The 18638-nt window shown below is 38.6% G+C and overlaps 1 protein-coding gene across 1 annotated transcript; it reads left to right on the top strand.

Moving 5' to 3' along the window:
- Positions 1-614: 614 nt before the first annotated feature.
- SGCB (sarcoglycan beta) lies at positions 615-18304 on the top strand. Its single transcript, XM_058547047.1, has 6 exons — positions 615-765; positions 5572-5781; positions 9273-9458; positions 10362-10553; positions 10883-11014; positions 14459-18304. Exons 1-6 carry the CDS (start codon positions 727-729, stop codon positions 14660-14662), a joined length of 963 nt encoding a protein of 320 aa, XP_058403030.1. The 5' UTR covers positions 615-726; the 3' UTR covers positions 14663-18304.
- The last annotated feature ends 334 nt before the right edge of the window (positions 18305-18638 follow it).

The raw sequence follows: 18638 nt of genomic DNA, 5'->3' as shown, positions 1-18638 counted from the left end.
CCCGGAGCCTGCGCCAGGACGTGCTGGAGGCGTGCCCGGCTCAGCGGCCAGCGAAGATGCGGGTAAAAATAACCTCGGCCCCCAGGCGCGGGGCTCCCCGGGCACCAACCACGAAACTGTCAGCTGTTGCCCGGGTGTCAGCTTGCGGCCTCCTGGTTTCTGCCATCCGCGATATGCAGACATCCCGGTTTCTCCTCCCTCTTTGGTCTCTGGAGATTTAGTCACCAGTATAAAACGGTCTGCTGTCCAGTTGGTGTACAATCATTTTTTAAAATGCTTTATCAGTTTTTACTAATCTGCATTGTAAACTTGTAACTTAGAATAGTTTAAAAGACTATTTTCCCCAAAAAGCAAGCTATACATACGCATTTATATACATGCATATATGGAAACACACACACACATACCTCTACGTATCTGTAGTTGCTAGGGTGATTTGTTATAATAAAAATGTTCATAGTCATTTTTTTCCTTAACTGTTACTTCTCTTTGAAAAAAAACGATGATATGATAGTTTCTTTTGAAATAGTCTCATTCTTCAATATTGTTGAAAAAATAAATCTGAGTCAAGTTGCCAACATTCTGTTTCCAGAATATCTTTTCTGGAAAGATTTTCTTAGGTAATTAACTGCTTTTAGAGACCTATCATATATTACTGGAACGGTCATTCTAAGGGACATGAAAAATAGAAGACATGAAATCTGCCTTCAAGGAGCTTAAAGTCAGATGCCAAATAAATGCAGAAAAATCAGCTCAAGACAACAGGTAATCTCCAGATCGTAACAGTAAAATAAAATCTAAAGAAATGAGGGAAAGTGAAAGGAGACAAAGCTTCTTGTAGTTGTTGAGATTAAAATTGTTCCTTGGCTTTCCTGATTTATCAGCTCCTGTTTTAGACAGTTCTTTTTTTATCTACATCATGTATTGATGCTCTTGAGGTTCCACCGAGATTCTATTCTTGCTTTACCCATAAACTGGACAATCTGACCCATTCCTCAGTCTCGACTTCAGAGTTAGGCATGTATGTCTCCAGCCTGAACTTAGCTGAATTTTCCACAGGCACCTCCAACTCTAAAATCTTCAAAACTGGATTGCATCATATTCACCGTTAAACGGGCTACAGCCCCATCCCTTCGCTTGGTTAACCTAGCCAGAAGCTTGGGCGCAGGGCTGGCTTAAGGGAGCTCAGAAGGGACTCACACTTGGTTTAGTGCTCTGCTGTCCCAGGCTTGATTTTTTCAACAACGGACTCTACGTTTTCTTTTTGCTCCGGACCCCACAAATTATGTAGCAGGTGCTATGTGGGAGTCATCGTGGATTCCTCTATGTCACACACGCATCCAGTCAATCACCAGGTCCTGTCATTTCTCCCTCCTAATGCCTCTCCCCAATCTTATCTTCATTTCCAGTGCCAAAGCTCAGTCAAGCCCTCATTTGGACTGTTAGAGAAACCTACTATTGATATCTTCATCTCCATACTCTTCTATTCCAGTTCATCTCTTTTTGGTTTGATTTTGCTGTAATGCAAATGTGATTGTATCACTAACCTATTTTAAATCTTCAGTAATTCCCTGTCACCTTCAGGATAAAATCCATCATTCTTGACATGGTACTCATGTCCATTCATTTACTGGCCCCTAACCACATCTCTCACCTCATTTTTCCCCCACTCCTATACTCATCCTCTTCACCATCCACATAAAACTACCGAAATGAGTTCGCCCAGAGATGACTTGTACTCAGTTTCCATGCCCCTGCCTGGAATGCCTTTCTCTGCACTTTTGCCTGTTTATCCTTCAAGATTCAACTAAAACCTCAACTTTTCTTAAAAACCTTCAACTCATGCCCCTGCTCACTGAGTAGAGTTGCATTCCTCTTCTCTACCCTTTGAGTATCATATGCATTGCTCTACTACCGCACTCGCCATGTTGAACTGCGATTGTTAGTGACCCTCTCTGTCTACTCTACTGGCCTGTAAGTAAGTTCGTTGAAGGTAGGTGCTATGTCTCACTCATGTTAGTAGTCTGGAGCATCTGGCGTATAGTAACTCTTCAGTAAATGATAAAGGCATCAAATTGAATATAATAATGTACATGAATTGGCAGAGACGAGTAAAGAATGCATCCCAGGAGGGATAAATTGTGCCCTCTCTTTTATGTAGACCTATAGTCAAACTCTGGCTAAGACTTTTAAATTACCCATCTATTCGTGCTGTCACAAGCCTATACTGTGTCTGTGAAAATTAGAAGAAAGCACACCTCCCTTAACTTCAGCCGAAAAACTGTCAAAATGCACATTCAGCTCTAACATATCTGCGGTGTCGGTGCACCCTCATAGATGTTGCACCTCATGCAGATACACAAACTACACAACTGTATTCAGCAACCTGTTTTGTGATAAAATCTGTTGAGTAGATTGAATTATCTTCTACAGAGCCTTCCTTAATGCTTTGTGGAATGTTACAATTTTTATCTACCACACTACTCACAATGATTATTCCTGTCTTTTTCTATTTTCCATAAGCCCTCAACCAGCCGGCTGTCCCTGGCACCATGATAAGATTCCAGTAGCCCTCTCCACTCTTTCTGGGCAGATAACCTTGCCTTTTACATCCCTAGGAAAAAGAAGAAAGCTTTCTCTTCTTGGTGTGAACCATTTCAGGAAGTGGGAGCCCACGCTTTAGGACGATTCTTTTCTCCTGTACTGTATATCACTTTCTCCTGCCTCCTGAAGGATCTTGTTTCCCACATTATCCTGCCCTACTTGGAGATCTTTGGCATCTCCTCTTGGCATCTTTCCCTTTGCCATCAAACATACAAGTCTTCTCCCAAATGGGCCGTGGGAGGAGATACTAACAACAACAACAAAAAGCACAATTTTCCTCTGACAGTACATAATTCATTAGCTACAATTTTCTCTCTTTCCTCTTTTCTCATCCTGGACTCGAAAATAGATGTATACAAGCTGGCTTCTCTTTGAGACTGTTTCCTACTGACCAGCTTGCTACTCAGAGGTCATCTTTGAAAGTTATGGAGGCACTTCTTGACAGGTCAAGTTCAGCAACACTGCACATCCTTGCTTTTCTTACCATTCATTGTATTCCTCATTTTCCATTGTTCCTGCACATTTCAAGTTTCTCAAGACCATGTCCTTGGCTCTTTGTTCTCTTCCCTCTATACTGTTTTTAACAGTGAACTGATGTGAAATCATAGCTTTAATTTACTTGGAGGCTGAGGACTCTCAAATCTGTGTTTCTAGTCCTGACTGACCTAACATCCCATTCCATCCTTCCCATTGCCTTTGAGGCATGTGGTTATTTCTCATTTACTTCAAATGCAACCTATGTAGAATCTCCTTCCTCCTTCATTCCCCATATTTAACTAGTCACCCTTCAGTAAACACGAGATTCTCTTTGAACCTGGCTACAAATTCGGTTAACTCTTCTCTTGAAGTATCTTTTTAGTCTATCCTTTTTCGTCACACCTTAGTTTAGGCCCTCATTACTTCAAACCTCCTTTACTACATCCCTAACAGCCTATTGGTACAGATTTTCCCCACTATCTGAAAGTTCGCTTTACACCTCTTTGCTTTTACAAAAGACTTATATTAGTGCCTGTTTTTGCTAACCAAAAGAAATTAGAAGTGGATTTTCACTTGTATGAGAAAAAGTTAAAAGTGAAAATAGCATTCAGCATTTGTTTTGTAGCGAGCCATTATAGAGGCAACGCGCACCCGGATCAGTGAGAGTGATGTCGCCAAGCTCCTTTCCTGGGAGCTGCACTCAGCATCCCAGCATCAAGGCACCATAGGTTTGAAGTGTGTCTCTGAGCATCTGTGCTTTATCCCAGTTTATTTTGGTAGGTTACTTTTTGGGTCTGGGAATGCTCAAAAATTTTCCCCGTATAAATTAATGGTAATTGCTTCCTCGCTTTACACTGTTTTGCCTTACAAAAGGTTTCATAGGAACGCTCTACTTCAGATAGCAGGAGAAACCTATATTCCTCTTTCCTATCTCTCCTACAAATACCCACACATTTAGCATCCTGAAACATATGTCATTCATTTCAGAACCCTCCAGTAACTTCCAATGACACAGACATAAAGACTAGGATTTGTACCCAACTTTCCAAGAACTGTCACCATCTGCCCGACTTTTCCAACTTTATTCTCCCTGCATTGCAGATCTGACCAACCTATTCCTTCCAGTTTCCATGACAACTCCAAGCCATCTTGTCTCTCCTCCCCTTGAACTCCATAGCATGTATTGTCTATACTATTGACTTTGGCACCTGAACATTCAGAGTACTTTATTGCATTGTTAACTATTTCATGTAGCCAAATCACATTTGTGTTATCTAGAGGATAAGGATCCTGTCCTATGTTTCTTTTGTATTTCTATGTATAATATTAGTGTTTATGCGTAAAGTGCTTAATAAAATGCCTATTCAATAAATGAATTTTCTCAGAGTTCTGAAAAATATGTAAGTTGGGCAGTATTCATTTCTACCCATTCCTTTTGTGTTTGTGATATACCAGATTATTACCTAAAATGTTATTCAACATAGTCTAAGTCAGAGGTTCTCAAACTTTTTGGTCTTAGGTTCTCTTTATACTCTTAAAAATTACTGAGGATCCCAAAGAGCTTTAGTTTATGTGGGTTGTATCTGTTGATATCTGTTCATTTTAGAAATTAAAACTGAGAAATTTTTTAAACACAGGAATACACAAGCACACATTTCATTAGCTGTTAGAGCAGTGATGTCATCACGTATAGTCATGTGGCCTCTGAAAAACTCCACTGTACATTCATGAAAGAAGGAGAGCAGAAAAGGAAAATAACATATCAGTGTTATTTTGAAAATAGTTTTCACCCCCAGACTCGTGAAAGGGTTCAAGGGACCCCTCCAGAGCTCCCCAGACCATACTTTGAAAACTGCTGCTCTAGGGCCGGCCCCGTGGCTTAGCGGTTAAGTGCGCACGCTCCGCTGCTGGCGGCCCAGGCTCGGATCCCGGGTGCGCACCAACACACCGCTTCTCCGGCCATGCTGAGGCCGCGTCCCACATACAGCAGCTAGAAGGGTGTGCAACCATGACATATAACTATCTACTGGGGCTTTGGGGGTGGGGGGGACTGCTGGTCTTGGATAATGTTAACTTTAGCCAGTTGGAGTGGTAAACAACTGTGTTGGCCTTTCCCAATTCTTTCATTTAAATGAAAAAATATATATAATTAAACAAATCATTATAAAACATTAGTGAAAACAAAGTTACCCACTATGGAATGTAGATATCAACTCTTCCCACAAATGAGCTAGCTGTACACTTTACTGACAGTAGGACTATTCAAAGCAGAGAGTGGAAATATGTTATCAAATAGTCACACTCAAAGTTCTTTTCTGCTACCCATTAATGTCCTTACTTGCAACCTGCAACAAAACATGACTTGAAGTTTATTTTAGAAAATATATCACTAACCAATTCAGCTTTCTTTAGATATGAGTTTGTACTTAATAATTAAATGCATCAAAAAGAGAGGGTATAGCTGTTCCATTGTGTTGTATTTGTTTTCAGCAAAGTTCTAATGGTCCTGTAAAGAAGTCCATGCGTGAGAAGGCTGTTGAGAGAAGGAATGTCAATAAAGAGCATAATAGTAACTTTAAAGCTGGATATATTCCAATTGATGAAGATCGCCTCCATAAAACGGGACTGAGAGGGAGAAAGGGCAATTTAGCCATCTGTGTGATTATCCTCTTGTTTATCCTGGCGGTTATCAATTTAATTGTGAGTATATAATACAGAATATTCTTTTTTTAATTACCATAGGGACTTTTTCCTCTGTTTTTCAGTGAAATCAGTGGACTTGGTTTCTATAATTTCTTTCAGATCCTCTTTCTGCTTTTCTATAAATGTTTTATGTCTTATTGAGTTTTAACGAATATTTATATATAAAAAAACCTACTCTGCTAATATTGCCATGTATTAATTTTATTTAGGAAAAAAATGTTCTTGGATTCTTCCCTTTAAAGGACTTAACTTTTAAAAGGGTAGAGTCAATTAAATAGAAGAGACGTTTGCTAAGATGATTTTTTTGCCTTCACCGCTCCTAAAAAATATAGTCCTTTCTCTTTTCATTCAACTTTTCCTGCATTTAACCTTGCCTCTTCAGCTAGGTTTTAAAATTGTAAACCCTTGGATGGTAGTCATGGGTTATATTTTGTAGTGTTAAATCTCTGTTGTCAAAGGATGAAAGGATCTGGTAAGCTGGTTTACATTAAGGTGCTGAGGATCTGGTAGATTGCCTTTTCCAAAGATATTTGCTTTTTTAAAGAAGACTTTTCATCCAAGGTTGTAACTGTCTGAGGGTTAAATATGAAACCATCTGGCATGTGTGTGGATTGATATTTTCAGAGAGTGATTATTAGTATACCTAAGACTGATTGTGAACATGGACTACAGCAGTTCTAAAGTGATTCCATTTACTTTATTTTTGACTTCTAATACTCTCAAGCCAGTCCTTTGTATTTTATGTACATCCAAAACATTTGTGTCTAATTTTTCACTTAAATTAAAAAGAGTTCTATAAATAGCTTTATAAATTTATTTTATGGGAAACTTCCAGTTAAGATGGCATTGTAAAGACATTTTTATCCCCTTCCTCTCTTCAAAAGCTCATCCCAAGGTCACAATGTCAAGAAACAGAAATACCTTGGAGGAAAGTGGGAGGCAACCAAAATCCTAAACCATAATACATGAAGATGAAAAGTAGGAGGGGGAATGGCAAATAACTTACTCAGAGAAGAGAAAGTGCTTGTGTGTGTTGGGGAGAGGGTTGCAGGGTATGTTGGTGAAAGTCCTTGCGGAATCCTGAAAAGCCTCAGGAATTGGAAGTACTCCTGCTTGAAAAGCAGGAGTGAGGTGGGAACTGAAAACAGAGAGGTTGTTTGAAGAGTCTGTAGAAGGAGCCGTGAGATCCCTAGCCTTCCTCTCACTTCCAACCAGCAGTTAGGCAACAAACCCCCTAATCCCACACAAAAATAGTGTGCCTGTGGACACACTGAACCAGGGAGGATTCTTTCTGTCTGAGGGTATTGCATAGAGGAGGGTAGGGATGGGCTTCCATACTGAAGGCAGGAAAGTCTGAATCCTGAGCCAGATTCTCAGGATTCTAATTCTCAGTATTCTCCAGAATACTGAGACCCTGTTTTGCAGGCTGCCTCTCCTCATCCTCCACCTCCAGCTTCCTGGCACCCGGCTTATATCCTCCGGGCAGGAGATAAAAGAGCCTTCTCTGGAGAAACTGAAGCACCTAGAGAAAGTGCTTCAGTTTCTCTTCCGCTTCAGTTTCTCTAACTAGAGAAAGGCCTGAAGATATTGACACTTGGCAAGTCCCTGTGAAAAAGCCACCTAATCACCCTACTGTGAAGCCTCTTAGTCACAAGCCCCACCCCAGACAGAGAACTTTCTGTGGACTTTTTACAACCTCACTGTTAAATATGAACACTGAGCTGCCAGAGATCAATAGATTTTGGGGGGGGGGGGGGGAGCTCCCAGAATTGAATAATGATAGAGACCAAAAACACCCAAACCATGGGGGAAGTAGGAATTCAGGGAGATAGAGAAAATGCAACAGATGACAGAAAACTTAAAAAAAAAAAATTAAAATCAGTATCTTCAGAGAAATAAAAGAATACTGCATCCATGAAACAAGGATAACATGCCATTAAGAAGGAGCAATTAAAGAATAGGGAAGAACTCATAGAAATACACGCATCCGGATGGGTGGTTGGGTAGATAGATAGAAAGGATGATATATAGATAGATATTGGAAGATAACAGAAAGGAACTCTTCCAGAAAGTTCAACAGAATTAAAGAATCAATCCAAGAACTGTAACATTCTGTTAATAGGAGTTTCAGAAAGAGAGACGAGAGAACACACCAGGGAGAAAGTTATCAAATAAATAAATCAAGAAAATTGCCTAGAACGAAAACTACCATTCTGGGTCCAGTGTAATGCATAAAAACTCACACCAAGGCCATAACTGTGAAATTTAAGAAAACTAGGAATAAAGAGAAGATCCTAAAATCTTCCAGAGGGAAAAAAAACAAACAGGTTATGTGTAAAGAATACAAAATCAGAGTGGCATCAGACCTCTCAAAAGCAGCACTGGAAACCAGAAGGCAAGAAAGCAAGGGCCTTCAAAGTTCAGAGAGAAAGTAATTTCACATCTAGAAATGTATACCAAGCAGACTGTCAATCAAATGTGAGAGGTTGTAAAGACATTTTTTAGCCATGCACACTCTCAAAAAAAATCTACTTCACATACATTCTTTCTAAGGAAGCCACCAGAGGGTGTGCGCTACCAAAAGAAGGCACTAAACCAAGGAAGTTGAAGACAAGGAGACAGGAAACCCGGTATCTAGCATAGGAGAAAGAAGAAAGGAAGTTCCAGCATGGAAGTGAAGGAGAGTTCGTGATTACAGCTGTGCGGCAGACCCAGAGGGCAATAGTCCAGATGGAGCAAGAAGATAGGGGTTCCAGAAAGATTTCCCAGGGGAGAAAAGTAGAACTAATAAATTATCTGAGAGGTTTGGACTTTTAGAACATTTTATTAAGAGACATTTTATAGAAATGTTGGAAGATTTGAAAAGATTTAGTCAGATTTTCAAAGAAACTAAGCAAATGAAACAGAGACAAATATTAAACTCTGAAAGACACAAAGTACAAGAAAGGATCTGCCATCATAGTGCAGTATTTGGCTTAGCAGTGACCAATATTTATATGGTCATAATACTGAAAATACTGAACATAGATTTAACCAAAACTTGAGATTGGAGTTTGGGGAGAAGTATAAATGAGCTAAAATTCTCATCTGCTAAAATAGGAATTTAATAGATAAAACCTAAAATTGATGAGTGAAGAAGTAATATACATATATTATTTAGAAATATGGAGTTAAATTCTAGACGAAATAAGCTAAAATTGTTGAAAGCAGTTGTCCCTGGATCATAAACGGAGGGAGTAAAAGAAATAAGAAACTGCTCTTTTTTTATTATAGACATTTTAGCACTTTTTGACTTTTAGCTATTTACATGTAATATCTTGATAAAACTAAAATTTATTTTGTTTATAAGAGGAAAACCAATTGATATGTTCATTTCACTGATGAAACATTTTAGGAGGTTTAATCCTTTGGCAGTTATCTTTTCTATTTGTTTTCCAATTATGTTAAGTGTATGCAACGTATTAACAGTGGGTTTGTTTTCTTTTTAGATAACGCTTGTTATCTGGGCTGTGATTCGAATTGGACCAAATGGCTGTGACAGCATGGAGTTTCATGAAAGTGGTCTGCTTCGATTCAAACAAGTATCTGACATGGGAGTTATACATCCTCTTTACAAGAGCACAGTAGGAGGAAGGCGAAATGAAAATTTGGTCATCACTGGCAACAACCAGCCTGTGAGTTACCGCATTAATTGAGGGACATTAGAGAAAAATTCTTTGTAAAAACCTGGAGTTGATTATTGGAAATGGATATTTTCCTTTAGAGAAAATTCATAAATATATTTAATAATATTGTTGGTCTTTTAATCTATTAATATTGGATGCTTTTTTAATATTGTAGATTTTGTTCCATGGTAGCATTTTCTGTGATAGACACAATTACTGTAAGACACAGTTTACTCTTTTCTCCACCATATGAGGAAACCATTTAAAAAAGCACCTTCCGGGGGCCGGCCCTGTGGCGTAGTGGTTAAGTCTGGCGCACTCGACTTCGGTGGCCTGGGTTCAGATCTCAGGCAGGGACCTACACCACTCATCAAGCCATGCTGTGACAGTGACCCACATACAAAATAGAGGAAGATTGGCACAGATGTTAGTTCAGGGCTAATCTTCCTCAAGCCAAAAAAAAAAAGGAGGAGGATTGGCAACAGATGTTAGCTCAGAGCAAATCTTCCTCACCAAAAACAAAAGAAAAAAAAGCACATTAGAATACCCTCTACTTTCTGGGAGTCTGGAAGAGAATATGCCAATCTAGTCCTGGCACCTTATGCCAAGTGGCTGCTATGACTTAGGTTTTCAACTGAATAGAACTTCAGGGAGGTATTACCACCCCCTGCCCATCTTAGGCCTAGGTCCATGTGTCCTGTGACCCTTGTATTTATGCAGAGCAGTATAAGCAAATAAGCCCTCATTTTGTTTTGACGTCTTTTCCAAAGTCGGGTAGAGGAGGGACAGACAGACGTGGTTAAAATTATTTGTTAGTCTATTATTATAGAGTGTTTTTTTAATAATGTTCTTGATGAATTTTGGACGCAGTCTTCTTTGAGAATGTATTCATAATAAAGTGTTTTTCTGAAGATTGTTTTTCAGCAAGGGACAACAAAGCTCAGTGTAGAAAAGAACCAAACTTCTATTACAAGTGACATTGGCATGCAGTTTTTCGACCCAAGGACTCAAAATATCTTATTCAGCACAGACTATGAAACTCATGAGTTTCATTTGCCAAGTGGAGTGAAAAGTTTGAATGTTCAAAAAGCATCTACTGAAAGGGTATGATTTATTTTCTTTGCTTTATTAATGGAAGAGAATTATTGTCTCAAGTTACAAAGTGAGAGGAGAGTTTTTATACTGTTTTATTGTTTTATAGTGGTATGAAAGAATAAATTCCAGAACAATGGAAAGGATTAGTTCTAGATTTGTCATTAGCTACCTTATGTGATCAATATCAAGTCCCCTTTCTTGATCTCAACATTTCTAAAACGTGAATGAGAACACTTGCCTTTCATATTTCAAGGTTGAAACTCCTATTCCTCTATCTCTGATAATAATTCTTACTTTAATTTAGAAACTCTTTTCACTACTTTTTTTTTTATTTTCAGATTACCAGCAATGCTACTAGTGATTTAAACATAAAAGTTGATGGACGTGCTATTGTGCGTGGAAATGAAGGAGTGTTCATTATGGGCAAAACCATTGAATTTCACATGGGTGGTAATATGGAGTTAAAGGCAGTGAGTATTTTTTAAGAGTTTAAGAGAATCATTAGATTCTTGGGTACATAAATTCATATATAGAATTGTATACAATTATTAAAAATGGTAACATAGTTGTATAATTTTTGACATTGAAAGATGTTCAAAATGGATTATGAAGTGACAGAAAGTTACAAAACAATTTGTGAAATATCTCATTTTTATTTTTCAGAACATATGTGTGTTTATAAAAACCTGGAAGGGTATGCCAAAATGTCAACAATTGTTAGCTATGGGTAGCAAAATAACAGATGATTTTAATTTTATTTTTATTTTTGCTTGCCTGTTATTTTCTAAATTTTTTTTTTTTTGCATAATGATACCTGTATTATTTTAAAAGACAGAAAAAAAAAAAAAACTTCCAAAAGAGAATTCTGGAAGATCAAAGTAAGTATCCATTCCCTGAAGTTGTTGGGTTTTTTTCAGTTAAAGATTTTTCATATCCCTTCCTGGGTGTTATATCCAGTGATGTGAAAATCAATTAGTAAGTGTATAAAATGTATTTTTGTTTATACATCTATTATTAATTGTAAAGGGAAAAGATTTTGCCTTTATTATAGCTGTTGAAAAGTGAAATTTTCTTTGTGCTTCACAGATTATATCTGAACTTTAATAGATAACATATTTCATATAAGGGAGCCATAAGTCCAAAAATGTTTTACCTGCTCACAATTCTGGTCAAAGCATATTTATTCAAAATGTCTTTGGGCACCTGCTATATGCTACTTAACTAAAGCTAATTAAATTTGTTTTACCAAGCATTAGATGGCAAAAGTGAACTTAAACCTAAGGACTTAGAAAATAATTCTTTCCTTTTCTGAAAATAATTCTTTCCTTTTCTAAAATTTAATTTCATAGTTCTTAGAAAAAATAAACTTGAAAAAATTAGGTTCTTTCACTTTCGTAAACAGCTTTTCCCTTCCAAAGCACATATTCCAATCTCTAAATAATAAAGATGAACATAAAATGTGATTCTTGCCAGAAACTCAATAGCAATACTGAATACATTTTTATGTGTATTGTAGTAAGAAGCCATTCCTCTAAGAAAATAATGTTGAAGAATGTCACAGTGGGACTGTTGTGCTCTGTACTAGAAACTCAAAGAAGTAAGAGATGTGATAGATTTGTATATAGCCATTAGCGAGTTACTTAAATCTTTTATTTTTTCCTCCTGAAAATTCTACCTGTTGTTAATACGGCAAATATTAAAATATACACATACCAGTTTCTCCACAGTTAAAGGAAAAGAAGCCAGTATTGAAAGATAATTAGCTTTATAATTCAGTTAGTATCGGTGGTTAGTTTTTAAGTGTATAGCTAATCATTAGAAAGAATTTTATCAATTAAACTGCTTTTTAAAAAATACCTTAACCGCGTTAGCAATTTAAAGAGAGAAAAATTGGGCCGGCCCCGTGGCTTAGCGGTTGGATGCGCCTGCTCCGCTGCTGGCAGCCCGGGTTCGGAACCCTGGGCGCGCACCAACGCACCGCTTCTCTGGCCATGCTGAGGCCGCGTCCCACGTGCAGCGACTAGACGGATGTGCAGCTATGACATACAACTATCTACTGGGGCTTTGGGGGAAAAAAAAAGAGGAGGATTGGCAATAGATGTTAGCTCAGAGCTGGTCTTCCTTAGCAAAAAGAGGAGGATTAGCACGGATGTTAGCTCAGGGCTGATCTTCCTCACAAAAAATTAAAAAATAAATAAAGAGAGAAAAATTAAATTGACCACAAGATGGCAGAATTGGAACAAAATTTGAAAATTCATCACTTAGGAATTACATTTATTCCATATACTATCACTACATAGTCAATTAGCCATTTCCATTACTTCATAACCAACTTTCTCTCATTGCTTTAAATACCTTCTATAAGCTGATGACTCTCAAATTTGGAACTGCTACCTTAATCTCCTCTGAACTAAGATTCACACACCCAACTGCCTTGTTATCTTCTCCACTTCATTATCTAATAGGCATCTCAAACTAAACAAGTCCAAAATCTTCATATCCTCCCTCCCTCCCCACACATGCATTTCTCTCAGTGTTCCCATCTTGTTACGTGGTACCCATCAGTCCATCAGCAAAGCCTTCTGGCTCTACCTTCAGGATATGTACAGAATCTGGCTGCTTCTCAGCACCTCTGCCGCCACCGCCACTACCACGATGGTGTAAAACCACCATCGTTTCCTGCCTGCACTGTTGGAACAGCCTCCTGAGTCCTCTGCCTGCTTCTTCTTTGACCCCTGTAGTCAGTTCTCTATACAGCAGCCAGAGTGATCCTTTTTAAAAGATCATGTCACTTCCCTATTGAGAACCCTCCAAATGGCTTCCCATCTAATTTGTAACAAAATCCAAAGGCCATTCCCTGGCCTTACATATGGCCCTAGTTATTTCTTTGAGTCGTCTCCTACCAATTGACCCCCGTACTCTGCTTCAGCCACACTGGCCTCCTGTCTGCTCCTAGAACACCAGGCACATGTTCACTTTGGGGCCTTTGTATGTTGTTCCCTCTGCCTGGAGTGCCCATCCCAGGTTACCCCCACATGGCTTAATCCTTTACATCATCCAGTTTCTGTTGGACTGTGACCTTATCAGAGAGGCCTTCCCTGACCACCCTCTGTAACATAGAACCCCTGCCTGGTCACCCTATCTACCCTGACTTCTTTTTCTCAGATGGTATCCTGTTTGTTTTACCTGTTCATGTGTTTGTTGTCTGCCACTCCCCATTAAAAGGTCAACTGTGAGAACTTGAACTTTGCTTGTCTGTTGACTGCTGTATCCTCAGCACCTAGAACAGTATCTAACACGTAGTAGACATTTAATGATTATTTGTTGAATGAATGAAAAGAAGAAAAGCTAAGGAGGAGGAAGGAAGGCAGAGAGAGGTTTAGGAGTTCCTAAAAAGAACAGGCTTACAATACAAGAATGTTCCTGGAAGAGTGGGCTTGAAGAAGAGAGCCTCCCAGGCAGTTTCCTTTGAGTACCTGCTCTTCAAAATTATATGGCTCAAATCTATATTTGTGGTGTTGCAAAAAACATTGGAAATTAAAATTAATTTTCTCTGGGAGAAAAACTCTTTTTCTTATCATCATCAGAAATTTATCAATCGGTAACTTTGTTAAAACTCTCTTAGGAAGTAACGAATGAAAATGATCTGAGACTTTACCAACATCAGTCTTATTATGCACTTAGGAATTTTAACTAATTGAGAAATAAATTGTGTTACAAGTGTATTGATATACATTATGAACTCTTACTAAGAGATCACTAGTTGAATCTTGACATTGGTTTTGTTTTTTTTTGTGGTGGTTTTGGTCATGACTTGACTCTGTCTTGTTAGCATTCCAGTAAGTTTTGTTTATTAACTTTGTTCAGTTCCCATTTGTGGAGGTAAATAAATCATATTGCTATTCTCCTGATAGGAAAACAGCATCATCCTAAATGGAACTGTGATGGTTAGCACAACTCGCCTACCTAGTTCCTCCAGTGGAGACCAGTTTGGTTCTGGCGACTGGGTGCGCTACAAGCTCTGCATGTGTGCTGACGGAACTCTCTTCAAAGTGCAAGTAACTGGCCAGAACATGGGCTGCCAAATCTCAGACAACCCCTGTGGAAACACCCATTAGAAGAACCCAAGAGGTCACCAATATGTTCATATCTTGACTTGACTTGTTTTTTGAGAGTATGCATGCAAATCATGTTTTTACAGAGTTTGTGGTAACTCGTGATTATTTTACCTGCAGAGCACTACCATATCTATGTAATCTCCATATTTAAAATATTCGCAGAGAGCCTAAATTCTAATACATTTCATTAAGTTGCACTGATCTTCAAACTGCAGTTCTCTAAAATAATTATCAGAAGTAAGTAAAACTAAAATTAATCTTTAAAGAAGTGTTTTTTTTTTTTTTTTACTTTAATGAGAAGATAAAGAAGTGTTCTTAAAATTCCACTATTCCTTGTCTAAAGGATAAAGGACTGAAGCAACTGTTGAGACTCACTATAAGTAAGCTTTTGGTAACTAATGGGGATAGACCCACTGAAGATGTTTAAAAGGTACACTGTGAGTAAATGGTACATGCTCTGTCTTTTGGCTTCTGAGAAGAAAGACAGATTTTTAGTGCATTAACTTTCAGCCATATTCTCACATGCAAGTGAAGTCATTAAAGAACTTCACATAGGTGAGATAGTAAGAAACTATGGTTCCTTAGTTTTGCACTAGGCGGAAAATACCCTGTAATAGAATGTTTACTTGTTAAATATTGATAAATATTGTGTTCATAATGTGGTAGAAATTCAAACACCATCCCAGGTTTAAGTTTTAAATAATGATGATAGCTGTCACTTATTGAGCATCTTATACATCCCAGGCATTGTCCTAGGCATTGCATGTGTAATATCTCTAATTCTCATCACAAGTCTGTAAGTAGATGTTATTATCCCAGTTTTACCTGTTAGGAAACTGAGGATCAGAGAAGTTAAGAAACTTGCCTAATGTCACATAGGAAAAGCAGACTTGAGATTGGAATTCAGGTGTGATTCAAACTTGGTTGTACCTGCTTCCAGATACCGTGTTCTTTTCATTTTCTGCACTGAAGTTTTAATTATTTAAAACTCTAGAAAGAGGAACAAAAACTAATTCAAACTTACCTAAGCAGATAAGAATTAAACAAAACAGGTATGCATACTCTAGTTAAAAGATAATAAATCAATCTCGTGCCAAAAAAACTGACCAATCACTGTCAGGTTTTAAACCATCTTAAGACAATTCCAAAATATTATACTATCGAGAGATCAAATTGGCCTAGTTGTGGGTTACCCCAGTTTCCCAACAGATGGCCTTGGCACACTGCAGTACTTGATTGGGTAAAAGGGTTGCCAAGATATTTATACCCTCAGCCCTCAGGGCAATACCGTGGGAAGTGGGGAGGCCATGGCCCCAGGCAGGTCCTGCTGGTGGAGAATGGCCTGGTGGTTTACCCCAGTGTGCCATACAAATGTTACCCTTTCTAATGTGTGCCATGCCTGGAAAAAGGTTGGAAAGCACTAGACTAAAGGGTACTAATGCAGGAAATAATACAAGTAATGTTTAAGTAGGTATGAGAATTGATCTCCGCTCCTAATATCACCATCCCATTGGATGGATTTACGACTCTCAAGCCAATTGATTTTTAATGTATTTTATATTTGACTTCAAAGGAACTCTCTGGTATTAAGACACACACAACATCAGGGACAGAGACTTCAAAGTAGTTTGCTGTAAAGTAGGCGGTAGAGATAAATTATAGGCCCCACTCTGTGTTCTAGTGTAACGATATTCTGTCATGGTCACTTTGAGCTGTGTAGATAAGAAAATCAATACAAAAAGCAATTTGCATTCAATATTGTCACAGTTCTCTCTGATAGAAAAACCAGATGCCTTAGAGACTATGAATAGTCATTAAAATAAACTAAAATAGAGATTGGTGGGCCGGCCCCTGGCTTAATGCTTAAGTGCGCACGCTCCGCTACTGGCGGCCCAGGTTCAGATCCTGGGCGCACACCGACACACCGCTTTTCTGGCCGTGCTGAGGCCCCGTCCCACATACCGCAACTAGAAGGATGTGCAACTACAACATACAACTATCTACTGGGGCTTTGGGGAGAAAAAGGAGGAGGATTGGCAATAGATGTTAGCTCAGAGCTGGTCTTCCTCAGCAAAAAGAGGAAGATTAGCATGGATGTTAGCTCAAGGCTGATCTTCCTCACAAAAAAAAAAAAAGAAAGAAAAAAAGAGAGATTGGCTTACTGTGTAATACTGGGTGCAGTTTTTAAATTAAGGAAAAAAGAGAGAGTGAAATGGGTGACCTCTGAGTGTTATTAGTTGTAGTGAACCTATTTGAATATATTCAGTATCATTTAATATCTGGATGATATTCAGGATTCAGGAAAAAATCCATTGGAATTTTCATTCAGATGCTCAGTATATTTTTTAAATTTTACATCATTACTTGTCTGCTCTATTTAGATTTGTTTTGCAAGTTTCTTTAGATAAATATTTTTACAAAAAAGACAGAACACTATGTTCAAAGTATTATTTATTGACAGTAATTCATGAAATAATCTATTTTTATTCCTCTTTGAGAAATACTTGTTTTTGATACATCTCCCTTAAGCGCTTTTGACATGAGAGGATATTTTGCTGTTTTTATAGAACTGATTGTTAAGGTAACAGGTATAGAATTTTAGGACACGTTAGAGGTAGCCCTTGCCTTTTCACTGAAATTGTAAAATGGAAACTCAGTGGAAAGCAGAACAAGAACAAACCGTCCATTTTACCTGCGACCTATTTTGCATAACAGTAAAGCATCAGCTACTCATTCTCACCACCAGATGGTGTTTTTCTATAAACTGAAGTGTTAACTTTGCCTCTTTCTGCTGGTTGTTCCTCCCGTGCGTTGAGCACTGATATGACAAGCAGCGGACTTTGGGGAGGTAGATGACAGAGACAGGATCCTAGGAGAGTAGGGCGGATACATGCTTGTTTAAATAACTACAATACCTGGGCCAGCCCGGTGGCACAAGCGGTTAAGTGCTCGAGCTCCACTGCGGCGGCCTGGGGTTCGCCAGTTCGGACCCCGGGCGCGCACCGACACACCACTTGGCAAGCCATGCTGTGGTGGCGTCCCATATAAAGTGGAGGAAATTGGGCACGGATGTTAGCCCAGGGCCAATCTTCCTCAGCAAAAAGAGGAGGATTGGCAGATGTTAGCTCGGAGCTGATCTTCCTCACCAAAAAAAAATAAATAAATAACCACAATACCTTAGAGGAGGATTGCAATTACAAGGGGACAAATGATATAAAAGCAAGATGTTTTGGAGACTGTCTAAGGGGCAGATAGGAAAAATGCAAAACAACACCAAGTGAGGACTGCCTATATGTGGTCTACAATATTTAAAAATATACTTATTTGTGTTCTTTTCCATTATGAAAAAACTAAATAAACTTTGTGTGATAGTTTTGATGATAAAAGGTGGAAGTTCTACCTAGTTTTGAATGAGTTTTTTTTAAGAGGGTGAGAATGTTACGGTGCTAAACTTGACAAAGAGACCATTGAAATGCTGATAATTTTAGTAATCTTTTTTAAAGTGTTGAGGTGGCAAAGATTACAAATTATGCCATGGGAAAATAAACCTATAAATCTGTTTTGGGTTACTAACTTGAGTTTCAGTTAATCCAGTTTGTAATAACTATTAATGACCTCTGTTTACAATAAAGATTCTGTAAATTGCTTGCTGTTAATTTTTTAATGGTTAAAATATTAGCAGGTTTCTGCTTAATCATACAGACGTGATGAATTTAAATATAGCTTGAGAATGGGACCCAGTCGGTATTTATGTAACCTCTCTGGAATCCTGGGGCTCCAAGTTAGAAGTTGCACAGTCCCCATTTGGGTGGTCCTACCCTCTATGCATCGCAGGAGGCCTCTCTCCAGTGGCTCTTCTCCCAGAGTCCGGGGCCATCACCGAGGCAAGAAGCCAGAGCCTGGAGATGAAAGGGTTGAAGGTTTACCACAAGGCAGGCTCCATGGCGGGTGGGTGGAGCCTCAAAGGCTCAGGTCT

The sequence above is a fragment of the Diceros bicornis genome, chromosome 8 (genome assembly GCF_020826845.1).
Source record: "Diceros bicornis minor isolate mBicDic1 chromosome 8, mDicBic1.mat.cur, whole genome shotgun sequence".
NCBI lineage: Eukaryota > Metazoa > Chordata > Mammalia > Perissodactyla > Rhinocerotidae > Diceros > Diceros bicornis.
This window is presented reverse-complemented; position numbering and strand designations above follow the sequence as displayed.